General features: G+C 46.0%; 1 protein-coding gene, 1 long non-coding RNA gene and 1 pseudogene across 4 annotated transcripts in view; 1 reads left to right on the plus strand and 2 right to left on the minus strand.

The window, feature by feature from the left end:
* LOC128406955 (regulatory factor X-associated protein-like) overlaps positions 1–7,002 on the minus strand; it is a 49,759-nt pseudogene extending 42,757 nt beyond the window's left edge.
* Positions 7,003–8,450: 1,448 nt separating this feature from the next.
* Positions 8,451–13,171, minus strand: LOC128407001 (uncharacterized). 2 transcript variants are annotated; one of them, XR_008328667.1, is made up of 4 exons: positions 12,911–13,110; positions 10,930–11,366; positions 9,724–10,087; positions 8,451–9,369 (listed from the first exon to the last, which is right to left on the minus strand). It is a non-coding gene; the product is annotated as an uncharacterized LOC128407001 (long non-coding RNA). The 2 variants fall into 2 exon arrangements; XR_008328668.1 differs by lacking the exon at positions 8,451–9,369 and having other exon boundaries at positions 9,380–10,084; positions 12,911–13,171.
* Positions 11,861–27,521, plus strand: part of COL5A1 (collagen type V alpha 1 chain) — a 171,880-nt gene continuing 156,219 nt past the window's right edge. The window contains exon 1 of one of the 2 annotated variants that reach the window (XM_053374941.1): positions 11,861–12,400. In XM_053374941.1, the coding sequence (XP_053230916.1) occupies positions 12,295–12,400 (106 nt within the window). In that variant the 5' untranslated portion in view covers positions 11,861–12,294. The remainder of the gene's footprint in view (positions 12,401–27,521) is intronic. The other variant, XM_053374940.1, reaches the window with a different exon arrangement.

A 27,521-nucleotide genomic window follows, 5' to 3' on the forward strand; every position in this document is an offset into this window, starting at 1 on the left:
TTTTCCTCCCTTCTCCCCTAACCCCAGAATTTGTGGACAGTCAATCAAGCTGAATGTGTTGGTAGATTCAGGACAGACAAAAAGTCCTTCTTCATACAGCAGATAGTCAAAACTGTAGAATTTCCTCCAGCAGGAGGCAGTGATGGCCACCAACTTGGGTGGTTTTAAAAGAGGATGAGACGGATTCAGGAGGAGGAGACGGCTATCAATGGCTATGCTGTGCCTCCACAGTTGGGGGCAGCAATGCTTTTGAATAGCAGTTGCTGGAAACTTTGTGGGGGGAGAGGGCTCTTGTGCTCAGATCCTGCTTGTGGTTTTCCCACCGGCATCTGGTTGGCTTCCATTAAAGTCATTCTGATTGGTGGCCATCACTGCCACCTGTGGGAATGAGTTCCACATTTTAACTATGTGCTGCTTAAATTAGTCCTTCATTTTATCTGCCCTGAATCTTCCAACTTTCAGCTTCATTGAATGTCAACAAGTTCTAGTGTTATGAGAGAGGGAGGAAAATTTGTCTCTATCCTATGGATGGTACCTGACTCCCAGTAAATTAATAGAAATGTATAAGTTGGAATCAGATACCTGCTGGAAATGTAAAAAGAGAAAGGGGGTTACCTTTTTCCATATGTGGTGGTCATGTAAAGTAGCAAAAGCTTTCTGGGATATGATTTATAATGAGTTGAAAAAGCTGTTGAAGATAACTTTTGTTAAAAAAACAGAAGTTTTTCTTTTAGGTATAATTAGTGGAGAGGTACCTTAAGAACAGAAAAATATATATTTAAGTACGCTACTGCAATTGCCCGAATGCTTTATGCCTAGAGATGGAAAGAAGAAACATTTCCAACAAAGGAAGACTGGCATTTAAAATTGATGGAGTGTGCAGAAATGGTGAAACTTACCAGAAGAGTAAGAAACCAAGAAAAGAGACTTTTAAAAAAGGTTTGGGGGAAATTTATTGACTGTTTGGAGATGTATTGTAATCAACCTAAAACAGTAGCAGGATTGACATAAACATGTGCAGCAAGAAATAATTAAAAGGGAATACAAAGAGCAAAATATTAAATAGGCTAGAACTAGATATGCAGAAACAAAAATATATAAGCTAAGTAACTGCAGAAAGGAGGGGAGGGAAGTCGAGGGAAATGCAGATCAATTGTATACTTTATTTATTTGTTAAAATATTTGTAAAATGAGGGAAAAAAGAAACAATAGTTCATTAGTCCTCTTGGGGGCCCAGCACTTACTAACAGTGATACAAAGCAGTGTTTTAATGATACATTGTTTGTTTCTTAGACTGTACATAACTCAGAGATTTTTTGAAATATTAATCAGTATGTTAATGCTTTTAAATAAAAAATACATGACAAAATTTGCCTCCCTCCGCTTTCTCTATGCCAAGCATGATTTTATAAACTTCTATCATGTTGCCTCTTACTCACTTTTTCTCTAAATTAAACACTTCAACTTTTCTGTACGGGGGAATTGTTCCATCTTGTTGATTATTTTGGTGGCCCTTTTCTGAACCTTTCCCAAGCCCACGTTATCCTTTCAGAGGTGAGGCAATCAGATGTGTGCACCGTATTCAAAATGTAGTCACGCCATTGGTTTGCATAACAACATTATAATATCAGCAGTTTTTGTTTGCAATTCCTTTCCTAATTATCCCTAGCATGGGATTTCCCTTTTTCATGGCCACAAAACACTGGGTCAACATCAGGACATTTTTGCTTTTTACTATCTGTCTTGGACAGATTCTAATTCCATCTTTGGTGATTTACATTCTGCTCATCAAATGATTGCTGTTTCTCAGACAAGCAAAAGCTCATCCTGCGTGTCAAAATGAACAAAGAGATTTTCATTTGGTAAGTACAGTACTACTGAGTTGGAGGAAGAAAAAAAAAGACAAACTCTCCTAAAACATCAGAAAGCAAAGCTGTTGGCTAGTTTAGGAATTGCTATGTTAACAGACTCCTCTCTCTCCATCAGATTTCCAAGAGTTTCCCAAGAGCATTGACTTTATTTTCTTGCTTGTTCCTTAGCCATTAAAAAAAAACACCAAAAATATTTAGGCTGCAGAATTGTATGGAAAGATTTGGAAGTCAGATTACAGCGCAGCCTTAAGACTCAGATATGAGTGAACAGAATCCAAATGATTATTTTTATTTTTTGCTTTAAGTAGCCTGGGCCAAAAATCCCTCCCACTTCTCCACCTCCTATCCATTCTCCAACAGTTAATGAGAGCGAGTGTTGCATAGTGGTTAGAAGTGTCAGGATAGGACCTGGGAGGCCAGGGTTCAAATCCAGCACTTGGCCAAGAAGCTTGCTGGGTGGCCTTGGGCCAGTCACTGCTTCTTAATTCAAACTACATTGCAGGGTTGCTGTGGGAATTAATTCAGGATGGGAAGAGCCATGTGCGCCACCTTGAGCTTCTTGGAGAAAATGGTGGGATATAAATGCAATAAATAAATAATAAAATAAATTGTATTTGCACATTTTCAAAGAGGAGGGAAAATTCTGGTGAAACCCCAGGGCTGCTGTGTGCAATAGAATTGCTGACCACGGACTCAGAAAGCTTACTTTCCCTTTGCCTCTCAACTACCTCCAGCCTGGTTAACACATTGAGCGTCTACACTCCCAGAATGTGCTCTGGCCAAGGACTAGTTCTACAAGGAACTGGACCAGGCTGCCAGGAGGGTCCCAGAGTTGGGAACCATCACATATGGGACAACTGCCACTTTGATATTGACAGCATCAATGAGAACGGACAAAGGCTCACAGCCTCTTTATCGCAAACACATTCTTCTCTATCAAGGCAAAACACTGAGTGTCCTAGAAACATCCAAGGTCAAGGCCACTGGCACCAGCCAGACTTGATTGTCACTAGGTGAAGAGCACTGAACTGTGTTTGTGTCACACAGAGTTACCACAGTGCTGACTGGGACACAGATCACTCCCTGGTGGGAAGCAAGATCCATCTCCAGCCAAAGTGGGTCCATAGCACAAAGCAGAAAGTGTGGCCTCAAATCAATGCCAGAACAGTCATACCTGAACTTTGTGAATGCTTCTCTGATTCTGTCAAACAAGCTGTACTGAACTGTCTCACAGATAGTGTTGAAGCAAGGTGGAACCACATCAAAGAGGTAGCCTACAACACAGCTATGTTCTCCTTTGGCAAACGAGAACAACAGATCCCAGACTGGTTTGAGAATGACATTGAGCCTCTTCTGGCTGCAAAGTGTGAGGCTCTTGTGAACTACAAGCATCTGCCCTGCAGGAAGACATTCACTCCACTGAAAAAGGCAGGGAGCAATGCCCAGCAGATTGCCAAACAATGTGCCAGTGACTATTGGCTAAAGCTGTGTGGGAGCATCCAATTCACTACTGCCACTGGCAAAACTCACATATGTACAAAGGCATAAAGGAAGCCTTTGGACCAACAGCCAGGAAAACTGCACTCTGAAAACCTTGTCTGGAGAGATCATCACAGACCACAGCAAGTAGATGAAACAATGGACCAATCATTATCAAGAACTGTACTCACTGACACAGCAATCGACAGCATCCAGACTTTGCCTGTCTTGGAAAAGCTGGATGTTCCTCCCTCCCTCAACTAGCTGAATAACGCCATCAACTCCCATGACAATGGCTTGCCTCTCTGAAAAAGTATGAAAGAATGTGATGAAGGTCTACAAGGCTTGCATGTTGAGCATGCTGATTTTTGGAAGTAAGTCATAGGCAACTTACAACTACCAGGAGCAACACCTCAACTTCTTTCACATGAGCTGCATCAGAAATATTTTGGGTATCACATGGCAAGATAGAGTCTCAAACAAAACGTGCTCTCCCAAGTCCACATTCCCAATATGTTTGCACTCCTGTCTTAATGATGTCTACACTGTCTTGGTCATGTCCACAGAATGGAAGGTGGCAAGATCCCCAAGGACGTGCTCTATGGGGGAGCTGGCTTCAGACACCAGGCCCATTGGCAGGCCAACTCTATGCTACAAAGATGTCTGTAAACATGACATGAAGCCTGGCAACCCTACCATGTGGGAATCCCTTGCAGATGACCACAGTGCCTGGAGACAGATAGTCAGGTTATAGATCCACAGCAGTGACCACAGGAGAAATGACCCCTGGGGGGAGCGCAGGGAGAAGAAGCACCAAAGTGTATCTGCAGCAGCACAACCAGATGCCTTCATCTGTCCCAGATGCAATAAAACATGTCTCTCCCGTATCAGTCTCTTCAAATATGTGAGGGGTTGTCACATGGCAAATGGAGCAAGCTTGCTTTCCACTCCCGAGGGCAGGACCTGGACCAGTGGATTCAAATGACAAGAAACGAGATTTAAACCAAACAATAGGATAGAACTTCCTGAGGGCAAGAGCCTTTTGACAGTGTGATGGACTACCTTGCCCATCTAGCACAGTATCCTATTCTCACAGTGGCCAACCAGATGCCCGTGGGCATGACAGAGCTAAAATTCCCAGAGTTCCCTGGGAAGAGGTACTAGTGGTTAAACCACTCTGGAACTGCGAGAGGGGAGTTGTCTTCCAACACTTCTCAGAACCTTAAATAAATTACAGCTCCTACGATTCTTTGGGGGGGGGGGACATGACTGTTTAAAGTGGAATTGTAACGCTTTCAATGGATGATGTGACCAGAGACATAGCCAACGTCCTCCTGTCAGTGGCAGTGGAGGAAGCCGCTTGGGCACCAGGGGCGCCGCACCCATAGGGGCAGGTCTGCCTGCCTCCTCCCACTCAGCCGCCCTACAGCTGGTGGGGAGGCAGCAGGCGGACCATTTGGGCAGTGCAGGAGAGATGTGGCTCAGGCACGCTGCAGGCACCGCAGTGAGTTCTGCCCCGCATTTTGTCACCCCCCTCAGTGGTGACACTCAGGGCACACTGCACCCATGGCACCCCCCTTCCTCCATCCCTGCCTGTCAAATGTCAAAGAGAGAAAGAATTATGTGACTTTCCACAGAAGGCAATGCTGTATTGGGAAGTTTTTAATGTCTGGTGTTCTGTTGTATTCTTTTATATTCTGTTGGAAGCCGCCCAGATTGGCTGGGGTAACCCAGTCAGATGGGCAGGGTATAAGTAATAAATTATCATCATTGTCATCATCATCATCACTGCCTTACACTGTCAGAACATTGGTCCACCAGCATCATAAACTGGCTGAATGAGACTGAAAAACAGAATCCACATTCCCAGAGAAGAAAACTTTGGAGAACTTGGAGGGTAGATTTTGGACCAGCATCTTACCCTTATGAGAATAGGAATCTGCCTAATGAGTCAAACCCTTGGTTTAGCTGGCTGATTATTACCTACACTGACTGGCAGCAGTGGATTTATGAGGTTTCAGACAGAGGACATGCCTCGCCCTCCTTTGGAAAGGCCACCGGGGACTGAGCCTGGGACCTCCTGCATGAAAAGATTGGGCCCTGGCACAGAGCTGTAGTCCATCCCCATAATATAAAGTAAGTTTCTAGTCATTTTTCTGAATACAGAACAGAAGTTAGTAGGAAGGAAGGCCTTATGCCAAGTCAGACTCTTGGTCCATCTAGTTCAGTATTGTTGATGCTGACTGGAAATGCCACCCTAGAGCTTCAAGTAGAGAAATTCCTAGTCCAAGCTGGAGATGCTATCGAGGCTCAAAGCTGGGATCTTCTGCATGCAAAGCAGGTGCTCAGCTTATGAGCCATGGCCCTTCCCCTGAAAATATAGATTCCAGTCTTCATGGTTCTGGATAAAGGACTGGGTTAAAACAGGAGCATGGATCCATCCATCTCAATGCTGTCTACACTGAGTGGCAGCAGCTTTCTAGGCTGTCAGGCACGGTGCCTTCACCAGCCCTACCTGGAGATGCAATTGGGGATTGAATCTGGAGCCTACTGCACTAAAAGTTATTGTTGGCATTCATTGCTCTGCTTGTGGCCCCCAGGTTTCTCAGAAGGCAATGTGGCCCTCAGGATCAAAAAGTTCATCCACCTCTGTGCGAATGTGGATCTGTTTTGAGAGGTCAGTGGCTGGGTCCATGTTTGGCTTGCAAGAGGTCCCATGTTCAATTTCTGGTCTCTCCGGTTAGAAGAATAAATTGCCAGAAAATAGGAACAGAGGAAGTTGCTTTATAGTATGAGTCAGGCCTTTGGTCCATCCAGTTCAGTATTGTACTGAGGAGAAGGAGCAGCAGTGAGATCCCATGAGAATTTCATGAGTACTCTCAAGATTTTGCTAGAAACTATCACTGCTTCACTATTCACCACCACCAGCAGCAGCTGGAATGGAATGGGGTGAATGGCAAGGACATGGGTGTGTCACCCCCATGGGATTTCTCTGCCTGAGCCCTCTGCCTTAATCTGCGTGATCCAGCAGGCTTTTCTGATCATAGAAGCATTATATTGTAGAGTTGGAAGGAATCCCATAGATCAGGGGTGTCAAACTCAAATTCATCGGGGGCCGCATCAGCAGTTTGGTCACCCTCAAAGGGCCGGTTGTATCTGTAGGACTATGTGTCCACTCTATTATCACTTTCCCATATCTCCTGAAATTGCCTTCCCTCTGCATCAGCTCCGCCTCCGCCACTTCCACCGCCCCCCAAGGCCTGGTCGCTCTTCTTGCGCTTGTACTTGTCCTTGCACATCTTGTTGCGGTGCCTCTTGCACATCCAGGGCTTGCGCTGCTTGGCCACTTGCGTGGTGGTCTCGCTGCAGCCTTTGTAGGTGCAGCTCTTGCAGCCGCCGCCTCCTCCTCCTCCCCCAACTGGGCGCCGCCCTCCTCCTCCTCGTCCAGATCCTCCAGGCCTCCGCCGGGGCTGCCGGCACTGTCACCTCCGTCGCCGTCCACGTCACCCCCCGCTGCCGGGCCCAGCTCGTAGAAGACCATGAGGCCTGAGGGTGCCTCCGAGGCCCCCCGCGATGGTGGCTGCAGCTGCCACACCACCTGGGGCTGCAGCAAGGCGCCCACCGCCTCCCCGTCCCCGCCGCAGGGCTGCATCACCAGCAGCGTGAGCGGCTGCGGCAGGGAGGGGGAAGGCGACGATGAGGAGAAAGCGGCTGAGCTGCCGCTCGTGTTCCTGGAAGGCTCCGTCCCTTCGGCAGACCTCGCAGCCAGAGCCTCCCGCAGGGCCCCTCGGGTGCCACAGCAACGGCAAACGGGCGCCACGGGCCAGGCGCTGACAGGTTGCCAGCTATTACGCACGCGTGGGGAAGGCGGCGCACACGCGACCTCCACCTCCTTTCACTTAAGCGCGCAAGCGCAGAGGCGGCGGCGGCGGGGCTTTCCCCCCAATCCTTCACCGCCTGCGCATGCGCGTTACACGCCTGACGTCGCGCATGTTCAAAAAAGGCCGCTAGGGTAAGCGATCTCCTTTATGATATTGGAGTTAGTGGGAGGATTCGTCACGCGCATGCACCGTCGCGTTGGCAGCCTGTTCGATGGGCGGGTGGGAAGCGACTGGGCTTCTAATAGCGGGCTGGGGCTACACGGCTACACGGGCCACATGATGAGGTCTGGCGGGCCGGATTCGGCCCGCGGGCCTTGTGTTTGACACCCGTGCCATAGGTCATCTACTCCAACCACCTGCTATGCAGGAACCTTAACTAATGCACCCATGACAGATGGCCATCCAACCTCTGCTTGAAACATCCAAGGAAGGAGTGTCCACCAGCTCTTCTCGGAGTTTATTCCACTGCCGAACAGCTTTTCCCACCTGAAAGTTCTTCCCCATGTTTAGTTGAAACCCGCTTTCTTGTAACTTGAAGCCATTGGTTCAGGTCCTACCCTGAGTCTATCTAGAAATACAGCTCTGTGGTCCTTAATCCCTTCATGTACTAACTAGCAGTTGTGCATAGTTATGCTTGACTGTAATCTCCCATACTTTCCTGCTGACCAGTCTGTAGTCACCTGAGTCTTTCCCCTCCCCCGTTTTTAGAAGATGGGGACATTTGCCTGCCTCCAGTCTGCCAGGACCTCACCAGTTTTCCAAGAATTCTAAGATTACGTCCACAAGCTATATTAGAATCCTTGGTTGCAGCTCATCAGGCCCTGGAGACTTGAATTCTAGGTGATGTAGTTGGGTGATGTTCTTCTGCAAGCAGCAAAGCTGCTTCTGAAGCAGACCTCAGCAGGACTTGAACCCTCTTGCTCTAAGCAGGAATAAGTCCTCCAAGCCCTCCTGATATGTGTTTAATTAGGGTTTGAAAACCTCCCATTAATTTTTAGCACCGTCCCCAAATTGATTCAGACCTAGGCCAGGTGTGGGTAGGGTGTTCCCCAAGGCTGGCCACAGATTTGGGGTCAGGAGGGTGTCCCTAGCTCTAGCTACCACCACCAGATGGATTATTAAGAATGAACACTATGGTTGAAAACAGTTCACTAACATAACAACTTCAGAAACCTGTGTAGGGTTGTTGCAAAGTATCAGCAGAGAGAGAGAGATGAACCTTTTTCTTTTGGCACTCAGACATCTCTCTGGCACAACAAACAGATTTCAGGTATGCGCAAATTCTGGATGATGGTTTGTCAAGAAATAAGCAAAATACACTAACATCCTATTCCACTTTGGTTGTTTTTATTTTATTGATTTGTTTGATTTGCTCCAACAAAATCTTTTTTTAAAACAAAAAAGAATAAAGGCTGTCCCCACTAGCAACTATCTTTGTCTCTGAAATGCCAGAGGGTGTGCAAATGAGGGTGTGGGCTTGCACATTTCTATGTAACTGGGACGCTCCTAAGGAGGTCAGTGACCCTTCGGGCTCAAGTGATCCTCTCCAGTGGGGAAGATTCCAGCTTTTACCACAACAAAACCATACTTTTGACACACTGGAGAAATCAAGAGGGGAGTTGGCTGGGCTGCATTCGTGGCCTCTAAAATGACAGCATGCAGGTCCTGACCAACTTTGTGATTCACTTGATATTTGTCATTCTTCATCTCTCTCTCCTTTTTCTTTTTTTTTGGTCTCCAGATGTGGGGCAACTCCCCCGCCCCTCATTTTGGTCGGCACAAATAGCTCATTGTCTGGAATCGTGACCTTTTCAGTTTAATGGCAAAGCACCAGCTACTGCAAAGGGAGATTTTGTGGATACCTTGATAGAGTCTCCATCGAAACTATGCTGGAGATACTTCCCTTAGGGATACAGGGATGTGTGCATTTCAACTTCTCGTATTTAAAATCTTAGCTTTGGTTCTCCACATTTCCAACAACACTTGCATTTTTTTTAAAAGTATACATGAAAATCCATGCATATGTTCATGTACATTTCACGTTCATACTTGGTTGAATGGGCTGCAGATCTTCTTATTCTCATATAATAAACATATCCAATAAGTCTCTCTCATCTTTTTTTCTGAAGCTTTGTACTCTACAAAAAAAAAAAAAGGTGAATTAGAGGAGACACGATAGAAGTGAATGACATGGAGAAACTGGATAGAGAAAAGATTTTCTCCCTCCCTCTCTCATAACATTAGGACTTTGTGTGGGCATCCAATGAAACTGAATGTTGTAAGCTTAAGGACAGGTAACCGAAAGGACTTCTTCACATAGCACAGTTAAACATTGGCACTTGGGCTGGATCTAGACACATCCAACGTTTCAGTTTAAAGAGTTGTGAATTTAAACAGGGAAAACAGGTAGAGAAAAACGGGATTCCACATCACCATCTGGTGGCTCAATGTTATATTGCGTATACAACGCATATAAATTGCTTTTCCTTTACCAGTCTAGCTGACTCCTTGCTCCCACAGGAGGCACTGATGGTCACCAACTAGGATGGCTTTAAGAGATTATTTGACAAATTCATGAAGGAACAGAAGGCTATTGATGGCTACTAGTCACAATGGCTATGCTCCACCCACATGGTTGGAGGCAGCGATGCTTCTGAATACCAGTTGCTGGAAACAACAGTGGGAGAGAGTGCTCTTGTGATTGGTTCCTGCTTGTGAGCTTCTTCCTATTGGGGCATCTGGTTGGCCACTCTGAGAACAGGCTGCTGGACTAGATGGGGCATTGGCTTGATCCAGCAGACTCTTTGTATTTTCCATCTCAGCTGTTGGGGGAAGTATGTTTCTGTATACCAGCTGCTAGAAATCAAAGCAGAGGAGAATGTTTCTGTTGCATTCAGTGCTGGAGAAAAGCTAATACATTTCATTCTGTTGAATTTGTAGTTAATGCAAGTTTTACTTTAAACCACCAGCGGGCATTGCTTGTGTAGCAATCTAGCCAGCATCAGTTTGTAGCTCTCTGTTTAAGTTAACTCCACCCCCAAAAGCTGAGCTATTAAAAAAAAATTCTCTCCACTTGTTGAGGCAAAATGTCTGCTGTTTCTCTATCTCATCTCCACTCATCCTATAAACAGTTCCTGCATGAATAAAATCTTTGAACTCCAGAAACCATAAGTGATCTAATTCTCCAAGGTGCAAGCTCTCCTAGCAGGTTTTAGGCCCAGACATTGATTTAGAACTCCAAACAAAGTTTCCCTGAATTTTCCCTTCCAAAAGCCTTTTCATCCAAGCTGCCCTTCTCCAACAAGAAAGCAAAAAAGAAGAGGAGTGGATTTCAAGTGAAGTGAAGAGAAGCAGGTGGTGAGTAAAAAATAAAATGGTCTAGAAAGTAAAGAGCAGGCTTCAAGATCTGCTAACATTTATATCCTGCTTATGGCCTTCTTTTTTGGGTATCTGTTCAGCCACTGTAAGAACAGGATGTTGGACTAGATGGGCCATTGGCCTGATCCAGTAGGATCTTCTTAACTATTAAGTTATTATTATTTATTAAATTTGTATACCACCCTTCACCTGTAGATATCAGGGCAGTTAACAACATAAAAATAGAAGCAAAACCACAAAATACGTAATAAAAAACTAAAACAAAACAATAACCACCCTCACCCTCTCCCACAAACACATTAAACAGAATACAGTGGTACCTTGGTTTTTGAACGTCTCGGAAGTTGAACCTTCTGGTTTTCGAACACCAAAAACCTGGAAGTAACTGCATCGGTTTTCAAATGCTTTTCGGCTTCCGTATTGAGTTTTCTGTAAGTAAATGCTTCCAGAAGTAACTGCTTCAGTTTTCGAACGTTTCGTAAGTCGAACCATCTTCTGGAATGGATTATGTTTGAAAACCGAGGCACCACTGCAAAGGATGTTACTGAGCCAAAGGCTTGGTTGAAGCGGAACATTTTAGCCTGGTGTCTAAAGGTGTATAATGAAGGTGCCAGGTAAATGTTCCAGGGATGAGCATTCCACAAACAGGGAACCACTGCATAAAAGGCCCGTTCTTATGTTGCCACCCTCTGGACCGCTCATGGAGAAGGCATATGAAGAATGGCCTTACATGATGATCACAGGGCTTGGTAAGTTCCTATGGAGAAAGTCAGATTTGGTAGATTTCTACATTGCTGGCTGGGAAACAGCCTTCCCTGCAGTCAAGGCCAATTGCTGCCAGCCAGTGCAAACAGTACTCAGCTAAACAGACGAAATCTCTATCTCTTCTACCCCAATGTTTGTTCATTTTGCTCTGTGATTTTATTTCAATGCATCATTTTTTAAAAGCACGATTTTTTTATTTTCAAATGCATCACTTTTAATGCATCAATTCTCCAGCGACTGGATTTAAACTTCCCGCTGGGGTCTCCTCTGCCTGCCTGTTCTCACGCCCTAGTTGGAGGGGGAGCTTGAAAGGGTGGGGAAGACAGGCCTCTCTCTTTGCCACACACACAAAATTTTCTTTGCAAACTCCTTCCCCCGCCTCCCCCTCCCATCTGCGGAGAAGGGAAGAAGAGGCGGGGATTAGGGCTCTTCCGAGATCCTGATTGGCCGAGGCACTTCTGGATTGACATCCTATCCTCATCTGCTCTAAGAGGAGAAAGAGGAGAAGGAGGAAAGAAAAAAGTTTCACTCCCAGATCAGAGAAGGGAAACGGGAACATCACGGTGTAGAAAGTCATCCCCGGAAGGCAGATCAAGCAGAGGGCCACTGGCAGAGGTGGAAGAGGACAGCAGTGGGCTCCCTTAAGGAAAGAAAGGAACGGCCGATCTTCCAAGCAAAGCAGCCACCAAGCAAACTTTTTGCAGACTTTTTGGAGAAGAGGCAGAGCAGCTGGAAGGAGACGTCCAGTCTCCTCCTCTTCCATCCCAAGCATCCAAACTCATGGCTTCGTAAAGAGAACATTCCTTTGGGGGGTGGGGAGGGATATATATTAAAAGAAAGAAAGAATATTCCACCAGGCTTGAGGCTGCGTCTTTTGCACAAGCAAAATAATAATTATCCCTGTTTTGTCTCGGTGGACGATGGATACTCACACAAGATGGAAAAGGAGGACTTGGGTGATGAGGTCCATTCACCCTTGGAGTCTAGTAATGTGTCTTCTCTATTCAGTAGCCCAGAGCCACGCAGGTAAGTGGGACCAACAACTCAATTGTTTTTGCTATAGATGCACATTGTTTATTTTACTTCTTTTTATTTTTAAAGAGTTTTTGCCCTCGGGTCACGCAATAATTTCCCCCCCATCGTGTTCATACATGATTCCTAGAGGGAAAGGTTTAAGGCAGTGCTTAGATTTGGAATTGCCATATATATATATATATATATATATATATATATATATACACACACACACACACACACACACACATATACACACATACATATACACATACACACATATATTCTCGCTCTCTCTCTCTCTCTCTCTCACACACACACACACACACACACACACAGACACACATACATACAGTATATATATGCAGTAGCAACTGAAAGAGATGCAGGAGCAAATCTAGGTTTTGCACTGTTTTTGCACTATCATAAATAATTTTAGCAGCCTCAGTCCTTTGAATGCCGTTTATCAAGGGCTGGGACGGGCAAAAGGAGAAAACTTCAGAAATGCAAAGTGTTTCTTACCCGTTTCTAGGGAGGGAGAAAGGTTTCTTGCGGAAGATGATCTATACAGTTTGCAAAGGTCTGTTGCTTGGGATTATCTCTCCGTAGCGTAACTGTGTCCAGCTGCAAACTCCCGCCCCCCGCCCCGCTCCTGAGGAACAATCTGGGGATCAAAGGCAGGAACTTTGCAAACTCAAATGAACTTAGAAAACAGACGCCCCCTAATGTGCCTTAAGTGAACTTTATGGAAACAAATTCTTGCGTCTAAAACTCAGAGCAGGTCAGTGAGACCAACGCAGGAAATCATGTTACTCCAACCCCAAATCTGGGTTTCGTGAAAGAAGCCCAAAAATGTTCCATGATCTATGTTGCCTTTGACTGGTGGGTCATGGAAGAGATGTTTTCTTACTGTTGCACCTGGATAGAAACCAGATCAGGCAGACTGTTCCAATAAGGATATCTTTGGAACAGTATTACATTTTGTTTTTCAAAGAAAAAAGTTGGACTGTTAGTTTTGAGATTGGAAAATGCCATGAAGTGAAATATTTGCGATAAACATTTGTTCTGGGCTTCCTACTGCTTCTTATGTATGTACAGTATTTGCAAAGCGCCGGCGATGGGTCTGGAGACTTGTAGAGAAGAAAGAGGAAAGTCTCTGCTGCCTTAGGAAATAACAGGAGGGAGTGATGAGCAGAGACACCTGTATTATAGTGGGTTGGAGTCCATAACCCTTGGGGATCCCTTCCAATGGTTTGCTTTGGATTCAGTTACAGCAAGGTTTATTGCAAGTCATAAGAACATAATAAGATCCTGCTGCTGCTGATTCCCTATCTAGTTCAGGATCCTATTATCACAGTGCCTGTCAGATGCCCTTAATGCAAAATCCACAAACGAGACCCAAGCAGGACACAGGCTCACAAGGCTACGCTCCCTTAGTGGTTTCTTATCAGTTTCTTAGAATAGATACATTCATGGAGGACAACGCTATCAGTGGCTACTAACCATGATGCTCCATGTTGGATCTCTGGTACTGGGGCAGTATGCCTCTGAATGCCAGTTCCTCTCGTTTCTGCAGGCAGTAGTGCTGGAAGGTTGTTGGTAGTGTATAAAACAAGCTCTTTACATAGGGCTGACCCTCAAACTGGGGCTCTGCATTTGCATGCTCTGCTTTGCATGCAGAAGGTCCTGGGTTCAATCTACGCCTGCATCTCCAGGTAGGGCTAGGGAATGCCTCATCATAGATACCCTGGGAACCTGCTGCCAGTCAGTGTAGACAACACTGAAGGAGATGGACCAACAGATCTGACACTTGGTATAAGACAGGCTCCTATTTATAATCCAAAACAATGAGGATTAGAATCTTGCTGTATTGTAGAGAAAGGGCGGTAGCTCCAGGGTAGAGCATCTGCTTTGCTTTGCTTCCAGGAGTCCCCAGGTTCAATTCCTACTGGAAACTCCAGGTGGGACTTGGAATGTTCCCCACCTGAAACCAGTTAGTGCAGATGGTCCTGAGCTAGAGAGACTAATAGTCTGACTCAGGATAAGGCAGCTTCCTCTGGTCCTATGTTCAGAAGTTGTTGCACTCCATCATCCCTGCTCATTGGACATGTAGGCTGCTGAGCCTGCTGGCAGCTTCTGTGGGGGCTGCTGGGAGTTATACTCTAGCCGTAATTAGATGGCACCAGGTTGGGAAGGCTGCTTTATGAGTTGTTTGACAGTGTGGCTGGGCGATATATTGTCCAAAACTGTTTTGAAGTCCAATGTCATGATATCAGTTTCATAATTTTTGACCTGGCAATATATTATGAATCAGGATGTGTGTGTGTGTGTGTGCACACTATGCAAAAATCACAATGCAGGAAAAAGTGTGAAGCCAGCCTCTACATAGCTCCATCCTTATTTCAAACATCATGATATATCTGTATATCACAACGTATAGCTAGTGAAATAGCATGATGTTGAAAACCAGATATTGCCCAGCTTTATTCAACGGTGGAACAAACAAGAAAGTTTATCCTTTGTTGGAGGTTTTTAAACAGAGGTTGGGTAGCCATCTGCCAGGGCTTCTTTAGCTGTGAATCCTTCATTGCAGGGGATTGGGCTAGATGATCCTTGGGGACCCCTCCCAAATCTACAATTCCATGTTTCTATGACCTCATTTATCGTTTTGCCTTACTGGAAAGCCTCTGTACTCTAGAGAATTCTGGAGACCCTTATGGGTATTCTGCTGTGGAGCCCTGGCATGGGCTGCAGCATCTCTCCTAGATTCTACAATCCATGCCAGAATTTTTGGCAGGATAGACCCTGTTTGCTAACACTTTTTGGAGAGGAATCCAGTGGTGTCCCTAAGAGTGACTTGTCAAGAACCATCCAGTGAGTTTCATAACTGCACTAGGAACACAGGAACACAGGGATCCGTTTTCTACCACTGGTCCAGCTACCTCAGTACCATCTATGCTAGCTGGCAGCAGCTCTGCAGGGCTTCAGGCAGGGGCAGAGCATGTTTTCATAGCCCCTGGGTGGTACACATGTACCGGAGGGTGCAGAGGGCAAACAGAGCCTGCTGCATGCTAGCCCAGCCCTTGCTGCTGATGCTGCTAGAGCAACACCAACCCATGAGCCACTTTTCGAGTCTGGGATTTGGGGAGGGTGGCATGAGGGTGAGGCTGGGATTGAAGGGCACATAGTATCCTTCTCACACTGCCTGCCCCGAGCAGCTATAGATCCCAGCCTCCTAAAGTGGTGCAGGGCTGGCTCAGGGAGGGTGGCATGAGCAGCCAGCAGCTCCCCCACCCGCTACTTCCCTGGGCATTCCTGAACCTATCTGGAAATGCCACCAGGGACCTGGGACCTTCTTTGTGCAAAGCAGGTGCTCTGCCATTGAGCTATGGAGGCCCCCAGTTCCCCTTCCCAAAGCTACAATTCCCAGAGCGGTTTAACAGTCAATCCCTCTTCACGGGGAACTCTGGGAAATGTAGTTCTGGGAGAAGAAGCAGGGTTCTCCTACCACCTCTCACCACCCCAAACAAACTACAGCTCCCAGGATGCTTTAGGAGAAGAAGCCATGAATGTTTAAAGTGGCATTTGATGTGAAATGTGGCCTTGGTCACCCACCCCAAATCCAAGCTGTCTTGCAAAATAAACGAAACTGAAGGGAAAGAAATGTGATTCCCATTTCCTTCAGCTTTACCCCCACTGTGTGCCAGGCGTCCAGATGTGACAGATGAAAGGCTCTGAGTAGGCTTGCATGGGCGGGGGAAGGGGGGCTCTGGGGAGTGACCTAATATTACAGGCTTGCGGTCCTGGTCCTGTAGGGTGCCAACTTACAAAGTTAAAACCCTAAGCGACTACCGAATAGAGCTTTGTGTTGGGAGAATCCCGCCCACACAGCTTTTAGGCTTTCTGCAGACAGCAGTTGTTGGAAATATTTTCATATGTAGTACAAGATGCATTTCTCATCCTTAGCTCTTTGCCATGACTTTGTTAGGCAAAAGCACATAATCTGCAACCAGAGGCTGCAGGCTAAATGGTTATTTTTTTTTAATGCAGCTTCTCAATTGCAAATGATATTCAGAAGAAAAACTTCCAAGTGGAGTGTCCTGCATGCAAGAGCTTCCCATCAGGGCATCTGGTTGGCCCCTGTGCATAGGCACCATCTAGGGTGGGCCTGGGGTCCCCCCCAATTTAAGGCAGGGGGCCACATCTCCCCAAAATCTGCAGGGGAGTGAAAACATGCTGCATTACATGCTTACATTAACCAAGCAGTCCGTGTGGCATACTTGTGTCACTCACGCCTGCCCTGTGGCATATGCGCGACACGTCAGCACATCATGCGATCTGCGCGCATGATGTCATCATGTCACATGGTGTGCTGACGTCACTCATGCACATCGCGTGGCACCAGCCCCTTCAATTGCGGGGGCAAGGCGGCACACTTGCCGCTGTGAGAACAGGATGCTGGACCAATGATCCAGGAACCAGGCTCTTTTTGTGTTTCACAAAGAGGTGTCTTAAATTTTCCCATGGGAAATCCCAGAAGCATTCAAGAATTTGAAGGGATGGGTTAGCCTTTAACTCAGGACCCACTTCAAACATTGCAATAAAATAAAATAAAATGCTGGTGGGAGGGAAACCTCATACTCTCCAAGTGTCCCTATTTTCCAGGGACAGTCCCAGAATTACAAAATACAACGGTGGGGTGCACAGGGTGAATAGAACACACCACACTAGCGCAATGCTTGCCACCAATGCTGTTGGACGGGCGCAAGCAGGGTGTAGAGCATTCACGGAGCCTGCACTCCACCCCAGCCCTTGCCACTGGAGCCAAGTGGGACCACACTGCGCCACCTGCCTGCCCATCCAAGGAGGAACCCAGCTAGCCAATAAGGCCCATGGAGAGTGAATCCCCCCAACATTGGCTGGGCATCCATTCAACGAGGCGGCTGGGGAAGTGGCAGCGAGGCCAGAGACCCCTTGTGGCAGGCAAGGTGGGATGGGGATCTTTGGGTGTGTGGGGTGCCTGGGTTGCCCCCACACAAACTGTGCACCAGAACTACAGTCGCTTCTGGCTACTGCTGAGCTTGGGGAGGAGGAGGAGGGGGAGCTGGCACTTGTCCCAAGAGGTGGTAAGGGAACTTCCCGCTGCCTCTGCATGGTCTCTCCATGGCTGCTGCTCCATGGCGAGCTCATAGTGACTGCTGGAGAATGGGCGAGGAGAGGCTGTGGCCGCTGAGGCCCCACCCCGTGTGACATGCTGACTGAGGGGCAGGCAGAGGGCAGGGCTGCCCTGGGTGAGAAGAAAGGGGGAGCGGAGCAGAGCACAAGGAATCTAGATATTTTATTTATTTTTTAAAAGCCCCCCAAACCCTTTACATCCACGTCTAAACTTGCCCCTTTTGAAAATTTATGTACACTCGTACCTTGGATCCCAAACGCCTTGGTACTCAGACGTTTTAGCTCCCAAACTCCACAACCCTGGAAGTGAGTGTTCTGGTTTGTGAACATTCTTTGGAACTCAAATGTTCGATGAGGCTTCCGCAGCTTCTGATTGGCTGCAGGAGCTTCCTGCAGCCAATCAGAAGCCGTGCTTTGGTTTCTGAATGTTTTGGAAGTTGAATGGACTTCCGGAATGGATTCCGTTCGACTTCCAAGATACGACCATATTTGTGTATGTGCTTGTAAATCTACTGAAGAATAAAATAAAATAAAATCGAGATTAAGGGGGTGTCTCAAGACAGTGGAGTGTGCATGTGCTGTGTCCTGTTTGTGCAGTGGTGGTGACACCCAACCTTCTTCTCTGTGCTGGGGGTGGGGAATGGGGAGTGAGAAGTGCCCCTATTTTCATCCAAAGAATGTTGGAGTGTATGAAACCTTAAAAAGAGTAAGGACTATCATTGGGTTATCTGGACCCTTCTTGAAGGAGCTGTGGAAAGAGATTAGAATCAACCAAGATGTAAACAGACTCAGCCTCCAGACAAATGGGATATACTGTTAAGATGCCTTCGGCTGAGTCACTGTGGGTGTGAATTTGCTTCTGTTTAACTTGGGTCATTCCCCATGTGTGAAGATAGGCTTGGGAAACTGGAGAGGTGATGATGTCACAGGGGCAGCCCTGGGGCTTGTCTGGGGCGACAGACTCCCTCTCCAAAGATGGGCATTCCGAGGCATGGAAACCTCAGTCAATGCTGTGTTGTTAATTCTAGTGATTTCCCAGCAAAGTGTTTGTTCTGAGCAGGATGTGATTGAAACATATCAGGTGAATAATTGAAAGCATCCCTCTGCCTGTTGTGACTTTGGATAGAGTCCACTGTATGGCTTGCAGCATAACACTTGCATGTGGATGGGGATCCTGGGATAGATAGGGCTGTTGCTTACTTTGCACACAGGAAGTCAGAACCATAGGGACTAGGATTTTACTTTATTTTTAGGAGAGTAGCCATAGTTCAGTTGTACAACACCTGATGCTACAATGAACACTGGACCTTCTTCTGTGACCAAGTCTCTCTGCATCAGCTCAAATTACCACTGTACATGCCTCCACAGCTCCCTTTCTGCATTATCCAACTTCCCATTGCTTTGAATTGTATTCTGTGCCTATCTTTGGGGCAGGTGGGAGAAACAACTCCATTTTGCTTCATTTTACCAGTGTTTGATTTGCGTGGCTTTGTCCAATCTCAGCTTCATTGTCCAAGTGTCACAAGGCCTGCATCAGCATCCCAAAGACATTCTGAGGAGTCAGATGACTCCCAGGTAGCTGGCAAATAAATTCAATTCAGTTCTGCTTTTATAGCAACTCAGTATTTTAGTGTGGCAGCACCTACACTTTGGAACTCCCTGCCTATTGATGTCATGCTGTACTCTTCCCTGTACGATTTGCAATGCCTGCTAAAAACATTTTGTTTGGGCAAGACTACCCACATGCTTAAAGGATGCGGGTGGCGCTGTGGGTTAAACCACAGAGCCTAGGGCTTGCCGATCAGAAGGTTGGCGGTTCGAATCCCTGCCATGGGGTGAGCTCCCGTCGCTCGGTCCCTGCTCCTGCCAACCTAGCAGTTCGAAAGCATGCCAAAGTGCAAGTAGATAAATAGGTACCGCTCCGGCGGGAAGGCGTTTCCATGCGCTGCTCTGGTTTGGCAGAAGCGGCTTAGTCATGTTGGCCACATGACCCGGAAGCTGTATGCCAGCTCCCTCGGCCAATAAAGCAAGATGAGTGCCGCAACCCCAGAGTCGGTCATGACAGGACCTAATGGTCAGGGGTCCCTTTACATTTACCTTTACCCAGATGCTTAGAAAATGTATATAAGTTTTGATCTGTTTTTAGGCTATTTTTCAAAAGTCTTAAATTATTGCTGTTAATTATTATTACTGATAATCTTATTGTTTTATCTTTTTGTAAACTTATTTGAGGTTGTGGTTTTTTTACTACCAAGCTCTGTATAATTTTTACAAAACAAAACAAATAAATACAAACCTACCTAGTTTGCATATTCTGAAACAATATGCAAACCGAAATACAGCTATCCTTTGCAATTCACACTTTCCTGAATTTTGTTATCCCATTTTCCAGCCAAGCAATAAGGTCAGTGGTTCAAATCCCTGTGACGGGGTGAGCTCCCGTTGCTTGGTCCCTGCTCCTGCCAACCTAACAGTTCGAAAGCACGTCAAAGTGCAAGTAGATAAATAGGTACCGCTCCGGCGGGAAGGTAAACAGCGTTTCCATGCGCTGTTCTGGTTCGCCAGATGTGGCTTAGTCATGCTGGCCACATGACCAGGAAGCTGTACGCCAGCTCCCTTGGCCAGTAAAGTGAGATGAGCGCCGCAACCCCAGAGTCATCCGCGGCTGGACCTAACGGCCAGGGGTCCCTTTACCTTTGCCTAGTGCTAGGTGACATCTCGTTTTCAACCTTCACGGTTTTTCCCACATTGTGATTTTTGCATAGTGCGTGCCCACACACGCATCAGGATTAATGATATATTGCCAGGTCAAAAATTATGAAACTGATATCATGAAAAACCAGTTTTGGACTATATATCACCCAGCCCTAGTGTATACTAGGATAAAGGGTTTATACATTGCATATATGCATGAAAACCATTTCCCCCATTCATTGCAAAATCACTTCCCCTATTATAATGGATGTTTGTATGAACATCCATTATAATAGGGGAAACGGTTTTGCAAAAAAAAATAAAATGTTTATGTCAGGCAGATGTGTGTACATATTGAGAAATTCCTGCTAAAATTCTGGTTCATGAAATTCATGATGGCTGATAAAAAAGAAAACCATATAGTGCAAGCTGATGTAGAGGTGGGGAGAACTTTAGAATGGAAGAATGGGTAACTTAAATCAACAGATTTTGGAATTCACAGGCTGATAACAGAGCTGAGTGTGACTGAGATCTCAATGCCGTGTGAAGCTGAGTGTTGGAATATCCAGGACAGATAAAAGAAAGCCCCTCTTCAGGTAGCGACTAGTTAAACTATGGAACTCACTCTCATTGAAGGCAATGATGGCCACCCAACCTGGATAGCTTTAAAAGAGGATTGAATAAATTCATGGAGGAGAGGGCTATTCGCAACCACTAGGCATGATGGCTGAGCTCTGCCTCCATAGTCAGAGGTGGTATGGCTCTGAATACCAGTTGCTGGGAACTGCTAGTGGGAAGAGTGCTGTTGCACTGAGGTCCTGCTTGCAGAATTCCCATTGAGGCATCTGGAGGCCGCTGTGAGAACAGGGCTCTGGACTAGATGGGCCATTTGCCTGATCCAACAGCAAGGCTCCTCCTTATAAAGAGGCAGACAGTCAGGTCAGGTATCCATAGCAGAGACCAGAGTAGGAATGGCCACTGGGAGGAGTGCAGAGAGAAGAAATGCAATGGTGCATCTGCATTAGCACAAACAGATGCCCTCATCTGCCCCAGCTGCAACAAAACATGTGTCTCCCATATCGGTCTCTGCAGCCACAGCAGGTGCTGTAACTTTCCAGCGCTTTGACTTTACCTCCGATGGTGCACTCTTCAATTGTCTCCTGAGACAAACAGATGCCAACTAACAACTAAGTTCTTAAGGTAATCTGTATTTGGGTAGGATTTGGCTCCTTGAGTGCCGAAAGTCTGCCTCAGCAGGATATAATCCAAAAGGACATTGACCCAGATTTGTTATCTGGGCTGGGATTCTGGGACTCATGGTGGTGTCTGCTCGAGGGGTGAGAGACAGCCTGTTGCACTCTGTTTGTTTGACTGTGCTCTGGTATCCAGGAAACAGATCTGGAGCAGAGGTATAGAAGAAGGCAGTGCAGAAAGGGAGCCAAAGGCAATGCAAACTCTGCCAAGAAGGTCTTGGCCATGGTGCTCTGACTCCCTGGCCACTCCTTGTTGGCTGTCAATGCTAGGGTCTGATAAGGGTCAGGAAGCATGTGCAGAGTGCATTCAAGAAGACAGGGCTTGGATCTAACTGCATCCCGATCAGAGAGCTTTTAGGAGAGGATGGTGGGGATGTCCTGCCTCCTTATCTGAGTTGTTGAGGTCCCTCATTCTTGACCTAAAGGATATGGCTTCTGTTTGTGTGACACTGAACATTACCAGGCATGTTTGTGTTTAAATTAATTGCATTTGAGATCCTGGGAGCTTTGATTCCTATTGTGGACCATCGGAGCTAGTGGTTTTTCTTGGTACATTCTGAACGGAGCTAAAATGGAGACTCTTCCCTCACTCAACCATATTATCTGAGCCTTGTGGAATCATAAAAAAACCAGCAACTGGTATTCAGAGGCATACTGCCTCCATCAGGGGAGTGCAATTTCTTACAAGTCTGTTTCTTCATTCAGGAGAAAATGCTAAATTGTCCCTTAGAACATAAGATAAGTCTGCTAGTTTGGGCCAGTGCAATCTATTCCAGCATCTTCCTGCTCTTTCCAGCAACTGGAATTCAGAAGCATTTACAGCAACTTCCTACTGAAGCACATGCATGTATAAAATAAGAATTCAGAATACTCCCAGTTTTTAACATATCCTCCAAAATTTCATCAACGAAACTGGGGATGTCAAGGAAAGAATGGAGCTGGAGAGCTCAGTGTAATTTCACCTAAAACTGAATGGCCACAACCTAAGTAAAGGGAAAAGGGACCCCTGACCATTAGGTCCAGTCGTGACCGACTCTGGGGTTGCAGCGCTCATCTCGCTTTATTGGCCGAGGGAGCCGGCGTACAGCTTCCGGGTCATGTGGCCAGCATGACTAAGCCGCTTCTGGCGAACCAGAGCAGCACACGGAAACACCGTTTACCTTCCTGCCGGAGCGGTACCTATTTATCTACTTGCACTTTGATGTGCTTTCGAACTGCTAGGTTGGCTGGAGCAGGGACCGAGCAACGGGAGCTCACCCCGTCACAGAGATTTGAACCACTGACCTTATTGCTTGGCTGGAAAATGGGATAACAAAATTCAGGAAAGTGTGAATTGCTGGAAGCCACAGGAGGGGAGAGGGCTCATGTACTCTAGTTCTGCTTGAGAGTTTCCCACTGGGGCATCTGGTTGGCCACTGTGAGAAAAGGATGCTGGACTCGATGGTCCATTGGCCTGATCCAGCAGACAGGCTCTTTTTATGTACTTATGAGCAAGTAACTCCAGATGGGCAAAACAGCTGACCCAAGTAACTGTAAGTGACTATATGCCAAGTAAATAACATGGTGTATATGCAGGTCAAGGTTGGCCAGAGCACTTCTCTCCAGAAGTGTGGACCACAAGTCCTACCTGCCTTGCCTAGTCTTGACTAGGGCTGGGTGATAGCTGGCTTTCAAAAATGTCACATACCAATATATCATGATGTCTGAAATAAGAATGGAACAGAATATGTTATCCTTGGGATATGTGTGTGTGTGTTTGAAAAATGAGACATTTTTGTGGCAAGACGTAAAACAGTAAAATACAGCTCAATAATTGGAAACAGGACTCTCCTGGAGGGAGCTTTGTTGCAGCTTTATTTCACGATACTCGGGAGTTGACGTATAAAATGAACTTCTGTTCCGATGTCCGATTCCTGGCTCAAAATAGCAAGGGGAGAGAGTTTCTGTTGCTTGCGAGTTTCCGACAGGTTGGCCACTGTGAGAAGTGGATGCTGGTCTAGATGTGCCATTGGCATGATCTAGCAGGGCTCTAATTATGTTCCTCCTCCACTGTTGAAGCCAGAATGCCTCTGAATACCAGTTGCTAAGAACCACAGGCGGGAAGAGTAGCCTTGTGCCCAGATCCTGCTTGTAGGTTTCCCATAATGGGCATTTGGTTGGCCACTGAGAACAGGACGCTGGACTAAATGCACCCACCAGCCCCTTGGCCTCACCCAGTAGCCACGTTCTTCTGACCCTCTTATCACATACACACAGAATTCAGGTTACTAAACTGGCATGCCCCCCAACATTTTGGGAGGGCAAATCAGGGCACACACACACACATCATGAGTCATGATATATTGCCAGGTCAAAAATTCTGAAACCAATATCACAATATGAACTTCAAACCGGTTTTGGATGATATATTGATATATTGCCCAGACCTAAAACACACACACACACACACACACACACACACACACACACACACACATTTTATGACCAGCTCTGACTGCTTAGGACCATTTATTATTTTGAGCTAAAATGCATGATTCAGAGTAACATGGGGAACTAATTCTCTCTCTCCCCACCCCCAGTTAGATTCCTTTTGGGAGGCTGATGTCATCGTTTTTCAACAGGGTAGCTGGCAAGTATTGGGCCTGCCAGAAGTGACAGCCTTTATTCCAAAGGCGAGCAAAAAGTGTTCAGTAGGACAATCTGTCAAAATTGAAAATAATAGTTGCTGGATTAATATTTTTCTTAAAGAGGGCATCCATAACATTCAGCTTGTCCATGATATTCTCAGATTCCTCTAAATAAAAATAAAATCTGGCAACCATATCAGAAAACTTGAGTCAGCAAAAATAAACCCAGGCAGGCTTGGAACTGGATCAGTGGTCTCCACAATTTGACTTGTGTTGCACTTGATTAAAGGACTGAGAGTAAGATAAACTTTTTTGTTTTTAATTTCCTGCCCCCAAAGCATCATTTTTTCTAAAAAAAATTTTTTTTGCATGACTTTAGAAAACCATTAATCAAAATGGGAGCATGAGGCTTCGGGGAGATGGAAAGGGGTATATTTGCCTGTGGGTTTAAGACTATGGGCACTTGATATAGAAAGCTTGGGTAACAAATGGACCGTTCTGCTTGGATGAAGGCATGTTGTTGACTTAAAGCATGGAGTTGGTAGTAGCCACATTCACACCATACATTTTAAGCACTATGATGTGATGTAATGGTTAGAGTAAGAATATTTTATTTATTTGCTTATTCATTTATTGCATTTATATCCCACCTTTTTCTCCAAGTAGCTCAAAGTGGCACACATGGTTCTTCCCCTCATTTAATGCCCACAACAACCCTGTGAGGTAGGTTAGACTGAGAGGCAGTGACTGGCCCGAGGTCACCTACTGAGCTTCATCACTGAGTGGGGATTTGAACCCTTGTCTCCCAGGTCCTAGTCATCATTTAATCCCCACAACGATCCTGTGAGGACAACAGCACATCCATTTCTCCAAAACAAAGAAAATCCCCACAACAATGCACAAATCCACACGGTCCTGGAAGGGACAAGTAGGCAAGCTATCCCCATTCCCATCCCCACCAAATCCCATGGCCTATCGCCCACTATTCCAACACGCAGCACAAAACCTCCAGATAAAAACCTGGCAAGCCAAAGGCCTACACTGTCTAAAGGTTTTCTACAAAAACAACAAACCCATACCAACACAAGAAATACAAGACAAGCTAGGCGACACCCAAATACCTTGGCCAACACACCATCAACTATATTCCTTCTTAAGTAATCCAGTAAAATCAGCAGCCAGTAGGTCCTTGACCACCTTCAAAAACCTTCTCCTGACAGTAGAGGGGCATGGAAAAGGGATGGTATCCTCAATATATAAAATACTGCTCCAAAACCCTAAAAAAAACCCTTGACACAATCAAAGAACAATGAGAGCACAACATAGGCTATGAAATTAACCCAACCCAATGGACTAGAATGTGGTCTAAACCTCCCTATAAGTCCATATCAGCCAAAAGAAGGGAACTCACTCTGAAACTCACCTACAGGTGGTACTTAACACCATGGAAACTGGCGCCCAGGAACCCCACCAAGACGTTGGAAAGGCTGCACCTCCAAAGGCACATACCTCCACATGTGGTGGGAATGCCCTAAAATCCAACACTTCTGGACAGCAGTCCTATAAGAGATGTGCAAAATAACTAAACAGGTATTAGAACTCACCCCAGAACTGGCCCTACTGAACATCTCCAAGATCATAATGACCACTTACATTATTCAGAGCTTATAACCCACCTACTCTCAGCAGCCAGAGGCCTCATAGCCAGGCACTGGAGAGACCTGTCAGGAGTAAACATGGACCAATGGTATCAAATTGTATGGGAAACAGCCTTACTAGAAAAGCTAACCAATAAACTGAAACCGACACAGGGACAAATAGGACTCCTTCACCCCAGTACGGCTCCCCCTTTTCACATACACAGCCCAACAAGACAACAACAAGAATCCACCCACAGCATACAAATGAATTTGGCATACCTGACCCAACAAGCCCTCCCCTCCTCACAAATGCAAACAACCCCACTGCAGCCAGCCACAGACAACCAACCACACCCTGCCCCCCAAAACCTCACAACCAAGGAAATGTAATAAGAGAACCTACCCAGTTGATGCTGACACAAAACTCTGCACGTACACTATACAAAATAATATAAGCCTCACCACCCCACCCCTCTTCTTCCCCAAGCTTATACAGTACTCAACACTAATGTCTCACAACAAATGTAACTGATTTGTAAGAAAGACTGTACATTACAACCTGAAAAAAGAGGCAAGGCATGTGCTTTTGTAAACCAAGATAATCTTTAATAATTTTTTTTTTAATAAAATCCCGTGAGGTAGGTTAGGCTGAGTAGTAGTGGCTGGTCCAAGTTAGCTTCATGGCATAATTGAACCCTGGTTTCCAGGACCCAATCTGACACTCTAACCACTGCAGCAGCAGTACACAGGTTCTCTTCACCAATGCATGTGGTAAGGTATATGTTGGTGTTGAGTATCTCTGAACTTCTGCATTTTTATTCTTTTGTGCCTGGGTGTAAAAAATGCCTGGAATGATAAATTGTTTTGTCACCGAGCATGTTTTGCATTAATGTTGGCGGCGGGTCACCGTAGTGTCTCACTCAGGGGGTTGGAACATTCAGACGGAAACTGTTGTCACAGTTGGAGTGCTGGAGGCAAAAGGCACGTCCAACACAAACATGGAAGCTGTCAAACCGTCCACCGACTTGGAACCAATTCTGAGGGGGAAATGGGTCTCGGTTTGCTAGCAAGGCAATCTGCTAAGATGTCCCCAGTGCCAGCAGGGAAAGGGAGAGGGCGATTTGACCTCCACTCCTCACGCCAGTTTAAACTCTGAAACCAATGCATAAATCGGTAAACATTATTATTCTTCAAAATCTGCACTGCTCTGTCTTTTGCAATGTGGTTCTCCAGTTGGTCACCTCACTTCAAAGATGATACAGTGGTACCTCTGGTTATGAACTTAATTCATTCCGGAGGTCCATTCTTAACCTGAAACCGATCTTAACCTGAGGTACTACTTTAGCTAATGGGGCCTCCCACTGCCGCCGCAGCGCAATTTCTGCTCTCATCCTGGGGCAAAGTTCTTAACCCAAGGTACTACTTCCGGGTTAGCAGAGTCTGTAACCCGAAGTGTTTGCAACCTGAGGTACAACTGTATTGCAGAACTGGAAGAGGTTTCAGCAAAGGGCAACCAAAATGATCAAGGGGACAGAGAAACTCCTCTACCAGGAAAGGCTGCAGTATTTGAGAAAATGCTGCCACATTAGAAAAAAAGGTGACTAAAAGTTGACATGTTAGAAGTTTTTAAAATTATGCATGGCATGGACAAAGTGGGCAGGGAATAGTTTTCCTCCCTCTAATAACCCTAGAACCCGAGGACATCCAATTAAGATGTTGGAAGATTTAGGACAGATAAATGAAA

This window comes from Podarcis raffonei, chromosome Z, assembly GCF_027172205.1.
Source record: "Podarcis raffonei isolate rPodRaf1 chromosome Z, rPodRaf1.pri, whole genome shotgun sequence".
Lineage (NCBI taxonomy): Eukaryota > Metazoa > Chordata > Lepidosauria > Squamata > Lacertidae > Podarcis > Podarcis raffonei.